This window comes from Lutjanus erythropterus, unplaced genomic scaffold, assembly GCF_056507025.1.
Source record: "Lutjanus erythropterus isolate fLutEry1 unplaced genomic scaffold, fLutEry1.hap2 Scaffold_183, whole genome shotgun sequence".
In the NCBI taxonomy this organism is placed as follows: domain Eukaryota; kingdom Metazoa; phylum Chordata; class Actinopteri; order Lutjaniformes; family Lutjanidae; genus Lutjanus; species Lutjanus erythropterus.
The window spans coordinates 70001-82500 of NW_028146660.1; the positions used below are offsets into that span (position 1 = coordinate 70001).

The window sequence follows — 12500 nt, forward strand, 5'->3', positions numbered from 1 at the left end:
GTCTGTCTGTGTCTGTCTCTGTCTGTCTGTCTCTGTCTGTCTCTGTCTCTGTCTGTCTCTCTCTGTCTCTGTCTGTGTCTGTCTCTGTCTGTCTCTGTCTGTCTGTGTCTGTGTCTGTCTCTGTCTGTCTGTCTCTGTCTCTGTCTGTCTCTGTCTGTCTGTCTCTGTCTGTCTCTGTCTGTCTGTCTCTGTCTCTGTCTGTCTCTGTCTGTCTGTCTCTGTCTGTCTCTGTCTCTGTCTGTCTCTGTCTGTCTGTCTGTGTCTGTCTGTCTCTGTCTGTCTGTGTCTGTCTGTCTCTGTCTGTCTCTGTCTCTGTCTGTCTGTCTCTGTCTGTCTGTCTCTGTCTGTGTCTGTCTGTCTGTCTCTGTCTGTCTGTCTCTGTCTCTGTCTCTGTCTCTGTCTGTCTCTGTCTGTCTCTCTCTCTCTCTCTCTGTCTGTCTCTGTCTGTGTCTGTCTCTGTCTCTGTCTCTGTCTGTCTCTGTCTGTCAAGGTTCCAGTCTGTTGTTTTCTGTCCTCTCAGGTTTGAAACAGCAGATTGGATCTTTCTCTGAAAAAACGATGATTTCATTTTAAACAGTCGGTCCTGTTTACTGTATTTAAAGAATCACTGTTGCATCCAGCCGCAGAACCTCTGACAGCTGACATCATCAGTTTTGTCTCCTCCGTCCTCACATCCTTTCCTCACATCCCTCTTTCATTTCCTCACTGGCTGGAGCTAAGATACAAGGAAAGGAAGCGAGTGGAGGAGACGTGGAGACCAGTTTACTGAATGAAAAGCACCCAGTGGGGGGGGGGGGGGGGGGGGGCCACAGCGTCGTCGTGTCGTTTCTACCAACAACTGAATTATTGTTTGTACTTTAAATGTTTGTTTTGACATCATTGGACAGAAAAAACTCTTATTACGTCCTAAAGTGTCTTCAAATGAACACATGACAGACTTTATTCTACAGGTGATCACTCCTGCTGTCAGACAGGTGGAAAACTGATCTGGAAGCTGTTCAGGATTTATTGTTTGACCTGTGGAGAACCACAGGAACCCGTTTTAGATTAACACTGCTGTCAGAACCAACACATCCTCAAACTGAAACCACAGAACACGAACAGAAAGGACAACAGGACCGTGACCTTTCCTACTCTGCTTCTGATTGGCTAGTACTCATTGGCTTTGTTGGTTTGGGTTGGTTATATTTTGGTTTAAGGGTTTTAGTAAAAGTGACAGGTGCAGGACACGCCCACTCAGCCGACCACGAGTGACCTGAGCTGAGTGACGAGTGACAGGAAGTCCGACTCTTTAAAGTCTTTCCACGCGGTAAAGTCAGGATTTATTTTGACCAAACCAGAGCTGGTGACTGTTGGTGGTTGTTGGTGATTGTTGGTGACTGTTGGTGACTGTTGGTGGTTGTTGGTGGTTGTTGGTGGTTGTTGGTGATTGTTGGTGGTTGTTGGTGGTTGTTGGTGGTTGTTGGTGACTGTTGGTGACTGTTGGTGACTGTTGGTGGTTGTTGGTGGTTGTTGGTGATTGTTGGTGGTTGTTGGTGATTGTTGGTGATTGTTGGTGGTTGTTGGTGGTTGTTGGTGACTGTTGGTGACTGTTGGTGATTGTTGGTGATTGTTGGTGACTGTTGGTGACTGTTGGTGACTGTTGGTGGTTGTTGCTGGTTGTTGGTGGTTGTTGGTGGTTGTTGGTGATTGTTGGTGGTTGTTGGTGACTGTTGGTGGTTGTTGGTGATTGTTGGTGACTGTTGGTGACTGTTGGTGGTTGTTGCTGATTGTTGGTGGTTGTTGGTGGTTGTTGGTGGTTGTTGGTGGTTGTTGCTGATTGTTGGTGGTTGTTGGTGGTTGTTGGTGGTTGTTGGTGATTGTTGGTGATTGTTGGTGATTGTTGGTGGTTGTTGGTGATTGTTGGTGATTGTTGGTGGTTGTTGGTGATTGTTGGTGGTTGTTGGTGGTTGTTGGTGGTTGTTGGTGATTGTTGGTGGTTGTTGGTGATTGTTGGTGATTGCTGGTGATTGTTAGTGATTGTTGACAGACTAACAAAGACGAAGCGTAAATGAAAAACTTAAATTTGTATTAGTTCAGTAAAAGAGAGAACGATTGTATTTCTCCGTTTAAAATGGAAAATAAGTGTGAAAACACTGTGAGTTTATTTTGTCCACTGGACGTCGTGAACAAACGCAGCGAGCGTAACAGTGAATTCGCCGCTTGTGACCTGAGAGGACAGAAGACTAGTTCAGTCATGTGATGTCAAACATGTGATTAACTGTGAAATGCAGCAGTTTGGTTCCATTTAAGAACCAAAACCACTCGGTTATGTTTAGAAAAATATCTTGGTTTGGTTTCAAATAAAGTTTTATGTCTGTTTCCAGGTATAAATAAAGTTTATGCTGTTTTAAATGATGGGGTGTCTGTGTTCTGTTTTAAATAACGTTCTGCATGCCGTCTCTGGTTCCAGGTGTTCTTGGACATGGTGGAGAACTACCCAACCAGTCTGCGGGTTCTCGTTCTGGCGGAGAACGACATCAGTCCTGAACTGCAGCAGCAGATCTGTGACCTGCTTTCTGAAGGAGAGGACGATGACGACAGAGAGGCCCTGCCCCTCCAGCCAGGCCCCGCCTCCAGCAGCGCCCTGCTGCCAATCAGAGACAAGTACCAGCCAATCAGAGACAAGTACCAGCCCCCCGCCTGGCTCCCCCACAGCAGTAAGGGCTGAACACTCCCCCCCGTCCTCACTTCTCTGTCCCACCTTACCCTCCATACTGGTCCAGAACCAGTACAAGGTTGATCCTACTGGTTCTACTGGTACTGTTTGTCATACTGGTTCTACTGTACAAGAGCCAGTGCTGGTTCTACCCGCCCAGTTTACTCTACTGGTTTCATGAGTCCTGGGTATAATGTTGGTTCTACTGGTACAGGATGCCTTACTGGTTCTACTGGTCCAGCTTATCATACTGGTTGTAGTGGAACAGAACATCATACTGCTTCCACTGGTGTCTTAGGGTTCTATCTAAATTAATACTTCATTCTGTCCCAGTTGACCCAGTATGATCCTGGTTCTGTGGTTCTCAGTGACAGTAGGAGGTTCTGTGTTCTGTATAATAGAGGTCTAAGTGTGAATCTGGTTAAACTTTTTTTTTTATCTACTCTCAGTTCATATATAATATTAATGAATTTACCTGCTGAAGATCTGCCCCTCTTCTTCTGTGGTTTCTCTGTGAGTCCTAGCATGCACCTGTGTGCTTTGAGGTTCTGGTCTGATCCTGGTTCTGGTTCTGGTCTAGTCACACCAGCATTTAAAACGCAGTAACATGAGGTGAGAACAGTTTAGAATCATTTGATTGGCTCAAAATAAATCTGTATGACAGCTCCCTCCATTTTGTTTTGTAGTTTATTAGAGTAGAAACTGGTCTACCCACAGTTAGCATGCTAATACCACTTTCAGTGAACAGATATTCCTCCATTATTGATCAAGCTAACCAGTATGCTAACTGTTAGCCCCCCTGACCAAAGATGTACAGTCACTGATGTACAAACTAAACAAACACACCCAGCTAGCTAGCATATTTGCAGTTAGCACTTCAGCTACGTTAGTTCACCAAGTAGCCCTGGTCACAACAAATAGTGGCACCCGGGGCTTTTATTGAGCTCACTTCAGTAGTCAGAGAGCTAACTGCTAACATGCTACTAGCCAGTCAGGCTACTTCTAGTCAACCAAAACATCTTCTCTTCATTCTTGCTGCCATTTAGTTTTTAGGGCTGTAGAGGGTTCGCTTTAAAAAAAAAAAAGGGGGGGGAAATAAAGCTAACAAACATGCTAAAGATCAGCTAGCAAGGTTGTTAACTTAGCTTGATCTCCATTGTTAATTAGCATCATTATGTAAATCATCAGTTTCTACTCACAGTGACACTGAATTTATAATTAATTGAATTTGTTGTGGAATTGAACTTTTTAAATGTTGTTGTGACTGAGTCTTTACTTATTGTTGAGTCTTTACAAGGTCAAATTAGTGCCATATAAAGAATCAAGATTATTCTGCATTTATTCCTTCATTTATTTCTCCATGTATTGCTTTTTTTTTATTTCTTGAATATACATGAATCTTACAAATAGAGTAAAAAAGAGTAAGGAAAAATAATATAATTAAGTGATGAAAAAGTAAATGACATAAAAATACATTTAAAAATATACAGAATATGCAAAATAAATGAATGTATAGTTTTAAGAACATCTAATTAAATATACACTGATATAAATGTGAAAACAAATAAATATGTATATAATTATTATTTTATCATTTATTATTTACACATTCATTTATTCTTTAATATAAAGATTATTTATCTTTATATGTCTGCTTTTTATGGCACTCCTTTGACTCCACAAAGTTTAATTGAAAGAGAACAGAGGAAACACAGAAATGTGTGGTTTTACATGTTTAGTCAATGAACCAGAAATCATGTACATATTTCTACCTTTTCCAGAGAAGTTTTTAGATCGATTTTCTTTAAATCAACAGTTAAACATTTAGTGAGATCCTATTCTTCTCTTTCTGCTACCCTCATGCTAGTAGCTGTTTAGCTTAGCTTAGCATAAAGACTGGAAACAGAGGGAAACAGTTAGCCTGGCCCTGGGTACCTACCATCATCGATTCACTGATGAACAAGTTTGTTTAATTTGTATTAAAACATATTAAAGTTCATTTGACTTTCTAAACTATTAAACTTAAATATATACATACATATATATACATATATATATATATATAACCAAACACTGGAAGGAAATCAATCTAAAAACTGATCATTAAATTGGAAATTGATCAGCAGGATGTGAAGTGATCTTTAAACCTGCAGATTTGGTGGTCTGCTCCTTTAAATCTGGTGTGAATAAACTCTAAACGTGTCGTTCTTTAACCCCACAGACTCCAGCCCCCAGATGGTCTTGCTGACATCAGGTCTAGGTGAGAGCTTATTGGCTGAGACTGAGATGTGACCCCTCCCACCCAGCCCCGCCCCCCCACCCCCCACACACACAATTCTGATTGGTTTGTTTGGTTTGAATGTTCCTGGTTTGTTTCTCTGCACTGCACAGATTACCTGATAGCTATCAGCCAATCACATGCTCCGCATGGTTTGATGTAGCACCTGTACACAGACTAGAACACAGTGAGTGGACCGCAGCACAAAACCTTAACACACCAAGTGACTTTAGACAGATGTTCGTTCAGACAGATGTTCGTTCAGACAGATGTTTGTTTGTTCAGACAGATGTTTGTTCAGACAGATGTTTGTTCAGGCAGATGTTTGTTTGTTCAGACAGATGTTTGTTCAGACAGATGTTTGTTCAGACAGATGTTTGTTTGTTCAGACAGATGTTTGTTCAGACAGATGTTTGTTTGTTCAGACAGATGTTCGTTCAGATGTTTGTACAGACAGATGTTCGTTCAGACAGATGTTTGTTTGTTCAGACAGATGTTTGTTTGTTCAGACAGATGTTCGTTCAGATGTTCATTCAGACAGATGTTCGTTCAGACAGATGTTTGTTCGTTCAGACAGATGTTTGTTTGTTCAGACAGATGTTTGTTTGTTCAGACAGATGTTTGTTTGTTCAGACAGATGTTTGTTTGTTCAGACAGATGTTCGTTCAGATGTTTGTACAGACAGATGTTTGTTCAGACAGATGTTTGTACAGACAGATGTTTGTTCAGACAGATGTTTGTTCAGACAGATGTTTGTTCAGACAGATGTTTGTACAGACAGATGTTCGTTCAGACAGATGTTCATTCAGACAGATGTTCGTTCAGGTGGTGTACAGTTCATTTCTCATGAATGTTGCTCTGATGTCACAGTGATAATAAAACTGTTTACAGCTTCGTAAGAACCAACGAGTCTGACTCATCATTCAGTGTCAATCAGCAAGCTAGCACTGACGTTAGCTAGCACTGAAGTTAGCTAGCACTGACGTTAGCTAGCACTGACGTTAGCTAGCACTGATGTTAGCTAGCAGTGACGTTAGCTAGCACTGAAGTTAGCTAGCACTGACGTTAGCTAGCACTGACATTAGCTAGCACTGAAGTTAGCTAGCACTGATGTTAGCTAGCAGTGACGTTAGCTAGCACTGAAGTTAGCTAGCACTGACGTTAGCTAGCACTGACGTTAGCTAGCAGTGACGTTAGCTAGCACTGAAGTTAGCTAGCACTGAAGTTAGCTACCACTGACGTTAGCTAGCACTGACGTTAGTTAGCACTGACGTTAGCTAGCACTGACGTTAGTTAGCACTGACGTTAGCTAGCACTGAAGTTAGTTAGCACTGAAGTTAGCTACCACTGACGTTAGCTAGCACTGACGTTAGTTAGCACTGAAGTTAGCTACCACTGACGTTAGTTAGCACTGACGTTTCACATGATGTTTTTTTAATTATTATTGGTGAAAAAGACAACAGAAACTTCCAAATACACACAAACACAGAGGACACACACAACATACAGACAGAGAACAGCAGAGTACATAAGATGACGTCCAGAGTTAATGATGATGATGATGATGATGATGATGATGATGTGTGTCTAACAGTGATGTGATGCAGTCATGGGGTATATAAGGAAAATTAAATAAATAAATAACATTCAAAATAATTAATAATTATTATTATTATTACTATACAATCATAATTAGGAAGAAGAGGAGTTCCGATATTTTGAGATAATTGACTTATTATCCGGACAAAACCAGGTTCTTCTCATTTACAGATACGTTGTGTGATTCAACTCGTTTTCTTCGTTTTCTTGTCATTTAACCGCAGTAGTTGTGAATATTTATCAGATTTATTGTACTGGAATATTAAATATTATCAGTAGCAGCAGGACAGAAGAGTCTGAAATGTTTTGAGAACCACATCATGAAAAGATCAAAGCAAATACAACAAATTTCTTTTTCAGACTTGATTCTGTGTTTTGTTTGTTAAACAGATTTTTTTTCACCTCAACTCTAAATTATTCAGATGAAACTGTCTGAAGGTAAAAACCACTGCAGTGAGTTTGTATGAAGAAAAAGTTTTAACTGCAGTTCATTTCTGTGAAGCAGTGAAGCAGTGAAGATTTAAGCTGCTGAGTGTCTGTTGTGATGCTGATGTGTAGAAGAGTAACAGACAACTCTCTGCAGCTGTCTGTTATATTTTCAGAATAAAACTGAGAAAGTGCAGCTGAATCCTGATGAAGCTGCTGCAGGAAGTTCACTGTGGGTTCAGGCTGATCTGGTGATCGATCATGTTTGTTGTTTATCAATAATATTAAATAATAAATTTAACTTACAACGAGAAGATAACAGCAGTGGTGGAAAGTATCCAAGTATATTTACTCTTGCACAATTTTGAAGTACTTGTACTTTACTTGAGTATCCACATTTTATGCTACTTTACTTTTTCTTGGCAAATAATGTACTTTTCACTCACCACATTCTGATGTTTCTTATTTTGCACATTCAAATTGTTAATACAAAATAAAATCAACAAATAAATTATGATAAGTCATTGAAGGTTAAGATAAAACTTTATTGATACGAGGAAAGAAATTCATTAAATTCAGGAGCAACTTATCAGTTTTAAAGTTCTCATGTGATTCAACGAAACTCTTTCACTTCTCTTTTTCACATTTAATATAAAACAAACAAGTGTGAATTCTACCTACAAATATACACACATGCATCCACATGTCCTCAGAGACACCAGTGAGACACCAGTGAGACACCAGTGAGATACCAGTGAGACACCAGTGAGACACCAGTGAGATACCAGTGAGACACCAGTGAGATACCAGTGAGACCAGTGAGACACCAGTGAGACACCAGTGAGATACCAGTGAGATACCAGTGAGACCAGTGAGACCAGTGAGACACCAGTGAGACACCAGTGAGATACCAGTGAGACACCAGTGAGACCAGTGAGACACCAGTGAGACCAGTGAGACACCAGTGAGACACCAGTGAGATACCAGTGAGACACCAGTGAGATACCAGTGAGACACCAGTGAGACACCAGTGACACACCAGTGAGACACCAGTGAGACACCAGTGAGATACCAGTGAGACCAATGTGACACCAGTGAGACACCAGTGAGACACCAGTGAGACACCAGTGACACACCAGTGAGACACCAGTGAGATACCAGTGAGACACCAGAGACACCAGTGAGACCAGTGAGACACCAGTGAGACACCAGTGACACACCAGTGAGACACCAGTGAGATACCAGTGAGATACCAGTGAGACACCAGTGACACACCAGTGACACACCAGTGAGACACCAGTGAGACACCAGTGAGACACCAGTGAGATACCAGTGAGACACCAGTAAGACACCAGTGAGACACCAGTGAGATACCAGTGAGACACCAGTGAGACACCAGTGACACACCAGTGAGACACCAGTGACACACCAGTGAGACACCAGTGAGATACCAGTGAGATACCAGTGAGACACCAGTGAGATACCAGTGAGATACCAGTAAGACACCAGTGAGACACCAGTGACACACCAGTGAGACACCAGTGAGACACCAGTAAGACACCAGTGAGACACCAGTGAGATACCAGTAAGACACCAGTGACACACCAGTGACACACCAGTGAGACACCAGTGAGACACCAGTAAGACACCAGTGAGACACCAGTGAGATACCAGTGAGATACCAGTAAGACACCAGTGAGACACCAGTGACACACCAGTGAGACACCAGTGACACACCAGTGAGACACCAGTGAGATACCAGTGAGATACCAGTGAGACACCAGTGACACACCAGTGAGACACCAGTGAGACACCAGTGACACACCAGTGAGACACCAGTGAGATACCAGTGAGACCAATGTGACACCAGTGACACACCAGTGAGACACCAGTGAGACACCAGTGACACACCAGTGAGACACCAGTGAGATACCAGTGAGACCAATGTGACACCAGTGAGACACCAGTGAGACACCAGTGAGACACCAGTGAGTCTCACTGCTGTCTCACTGGTCTTACTGGTGTCTCACTGGTGTCTCACTGGGTTCAAACTAAAGACACAAACTTTCTTCACATCAAACATGATCTTTGTTCTCGACGTCTCACACAGAAACTCTTCTACATCACAACATTTTAATGTGTAACGGAACGTGAAGCTGCCGTCTCTTTAGAACACAAACACTTTCATCAGTTTTACTTGTTTGTCCGAATCCTCTTCTTCTGTCAGAGTCAGATGTTTGAATCCTCTCATATCTGTACTGTAAATATTAGACTTGCACCGATTTCAACTTTCTTAGCCGATTCCGATTTCTGATTTTTGAGGGGTCTGACCTACCGATTCCGATTTTGGCCGATTCAGCATTCACAAACATTTTTGCAACTTTTCTTGTAAATATGTTCATAATAAGACACTGACTATTAAATATTCAATTAATACTTTCTCCAAAATCATCCAGATTACAACCAGGCCTTATTATAATTTTATATTACGATTATGAATTGTGTGAACGTGATCTCGCGATATCATCTCGCGATATTTCGCGGGACGCGATTTCACGTGATCTTTTGTGGAAGCGGATGTAAACAAACCGGAGACTAACGCGGTGCAACAGTTAAAACTTTGCCGTGAGAAAAACAAACAGAAGTTAAAGGAGTCTGGATGAGAAAATGTTTGAGGAGACGCATCAACACAGGTTGTTTATTCTTCAGCCAGAACAGGAAGTGAGATTTTAACTGTCCCTCTGTGAACAGCAGTCTGCTGCTAGCTTGCTAGCATTAGCCTGAAGTGCGAGAGAGTTTACGGCTGTTTTGCGTCATTGTCAGCTGCTCTGTCTCGTTGTAGACTGTCTGTCTTCTCTTTATCCTGTTCTTGGAATCTGTCTCTGACACCAGCTTCAAACAGACGTGTCTGAGTGTGTAGCTGTTATCAGCGCTGTGTTGACGTCACGGTCAGTTTGTCTGCTGCGCGCATCACGTGACCATCGTGCAGAACACGTGTGTGACAATGACGGGCACAGAACCGGATTTGTGACGCTGACCGGCCGGTCACCGGTCAAGGCCAGTCCCGTGAAAACCGGCCCGATTCCGAGCATTGCCGATTAATCGGTGCAAGTCTAGTAAATATAAAGCTACAGCCAACAGCTGGTTAGCGTAGCTTAGCATAAAGACTTGACACAGGTGGAAACTCCCTGATTAACCAGTTTGATCTGGTTTGTGTCGTATCATCGCCGTCATGCTGTTTGTTTAAGTCTTAATTTTCCTCCTCAGTTTGGTTTTGATTAGTGATTTGATCATATAAAAAGGTTTCACTTCATGATTGACAGCTGAGCTCTGCTCGCCATTGACTTGATTGCTCACCATTGGGTCGGCTGGTTGTGTGGGCGGGGCCTCAATACTGCAGCTCCACCCCTGATCACTACTGAACAGACTCCAGGTCCAAAAGATGGTGGTGTTTGTTTCAGAGAGATTTTGGATGAATTTTGTTTAGTGGGAGGACGAGGGAACATGGCGACCATCTTTGTTTACATCACAAAACGTTTGCTACCATCACTTTAAAGGTGAACCAGGTGTGTGAAGTCATATCCTTGAGTGATGTCACTCGAGTCAGCGTCCAGGCTACATTACACTATGATAACAGACCTGAATCCATCAGCCAGCTATCAGTGGCCCAGGTGCATTGTGGGTCTTGTAGGTAGCAGCAGAATGTGTGGAATAAACCAGATTGATCTCTGTGGTTCTACAGGAGTCACATGATCAGTTTGTGATGTCACAGCTCATATGAACACCAGGTGTATTCTGGAATTTGAGTCAGGTGACCCATGAACTCACTGTGTGTTTATAGAACTTCTGTGTTCAGTTTCTTCTTCTCTGGTTCTGCTGCATTCAGGAAGCTGATTTGACACTCCTGCTGCTCCACTTGCCCTCGCTGCCCACTCTGTCCTCGCCACTCTGATGACGATGATGATGATGTCAGTGAGCAGCAGGGGGTGTGGCCACAGTCTCTGCAGTGACCCTGCAGCACAAGAGCAGCGGTCAGCACGACCACGCACAGTGTCATCACTGCCAGCACCAGCAGGATGATGAGCTGGGCCTCTGATAGGCCGCCACCTCCACTGCGCTCACTCACCGTCACCTTAAACATCCTGTCGCCATGACGACTGCTGTTACTGCTGCTCCTCTGCCTCTTACCACTGGTGGTCAGCTGAGGTCTGACGCCGCTTCCTCCTCCTCCCTCCCAGCCCAGTGTAGTCCAGCCAGGCTCCGGATCGTCCTCGCGGGCTCTCAGTGCCGTCTCACAGGTGGCGCCAGTGAAACCGGGCCGGCAGATGCAGAAGAAACCTCCAGCACGGTCGAGGCAGCGGCCGCCATTGAGGCAGGGCCGGCTGGCACAGTCGTCCAGGTTGACGGTGCAGAAGCGTCCGGTGAATCCGGCCGGGCAGACGCATGAGAAACGGTTGACCCCGTCCAGGCAGGTGGCGCCGTTGGCACACGGTCTCATTAGACAGTCATCCACATTGGTCTCACAGCGAAGCCCTGTGAAACCCGCTAGACAACGACACGTCAACTCCGCCGCAAAGCCATCAGCGTCCTCACACAGACCGCCATTTTTACACGGAGACCTGCAGACAATAAACATGTGAAGTATGGACAGATGATGATGATGATGATGATGATGATGACGATGATGATGATGATGATGGTGGTGTACTGACCTCCTCTGATGACAGGGTCCCGTCTTCAGCTGACAGTCTCTGCCGTGGAAGCCTTGAGGACACAGACAGGTGTATTCACCGCTGTCCTCCATCACACAGGTGGCGCCGTTCTGACAGGGCTGCTGCTCGGAGCACGTGGACAGATCTGAAACAGAGACGCGTCTCACAGTCTGACACCGACCGACTGAAAAACTTGAATCTTTGAGTTTTAAAAACAAAAAACTATTTCTAAATTGTTGAGTAAAGTAATTAAAGTGAATAAGTTAATAATTTTAATGGCAATTATTTAATTTTCAAGCAGACGATGACATCACAGCTCAGTGTGAACAAGCTTTGAAATACTGAATTTTAGGGGTTTCAAGTTTATCTGAAGAAAAGTAAATTATTTCAACAAAAGATTAAAAAGTATGGAAAAGTTTATTTCCAAAGTGAAGAGAAAAATACCTTTAAACAGTTTTTTTTTACAGTGTATATAGAAAACATGATAATTAAATATGATGAACTCTGTAAACTTCAACAAACATCAAAGCTCATCGTTTATGAGACGAACATAATTTATAGTTTATTAAGTAAAAATGATAAAGCTGATGTAACAACACATCGTTCATTAAGATCATTAAACAAATATGATTTCATGTTTTTATTTTCATGTATGATGAGTTGTTTTCCAATAAAACAAATCATTTGTGTTGACTTAACAACAAAAGCACATTATTACAACAAGAGTTGAAATGTTTTGAAAATCTTATTTTTATTTTCTAGTTTCATAAAACTGAGTCAAAGTTTA

General features: G+C 42.8%; 2 protein-coding genes across 2 annotated transcripts in view; one reads left to right on the top strand and one right to left on the bottom strand.

Annotated features, from left to right (window-relative positions):
• Positions 1–5248, top strand: part of lrrc73 (leucine rich repeat containing 73) — a 10304-nt gene extending 5056 nt beyond the window's left edge. The window contains exons 5-6 of the mRNA XM_084714309.1: positions 2453–2699; positions 4920–5248. Coding sequence (XP_084570435.1) covers positions 2453–2699; positions 4920–4990 — 318 coding nt within the window. The 3' untranslated portion in view covers positions 4991–5248. The remainder of the gene's footprint in view (positions 1–2452; positions 2700–4919) is intronic.
• A 5384-nt stretch (positions 5249–10632) lies between these two features.
• The window catches only part of dlk2 (delta-like 2 homolog (Drosophila)), a 9260-nt gene continuing 7392 nt past the window's right edge, over positions 10633–12500 (bottom strand). Inside the window, exons 4-5 of the mRNA XM_084714308.1 lie at positions 11714–11858; positions 10633–11620 (exon numbers count right to left, since the gene is read on the bottom strand). Coding sequence (XP_084570434.1) covers positions 10837–11620; positions 11714–11858 — 929 coding nt within the window. The 3' untranslated portion in view covers positions 10633–10836. The remainder of the gene's footprint in view (positions 11621–11713; positions 11859–12500) is intronic.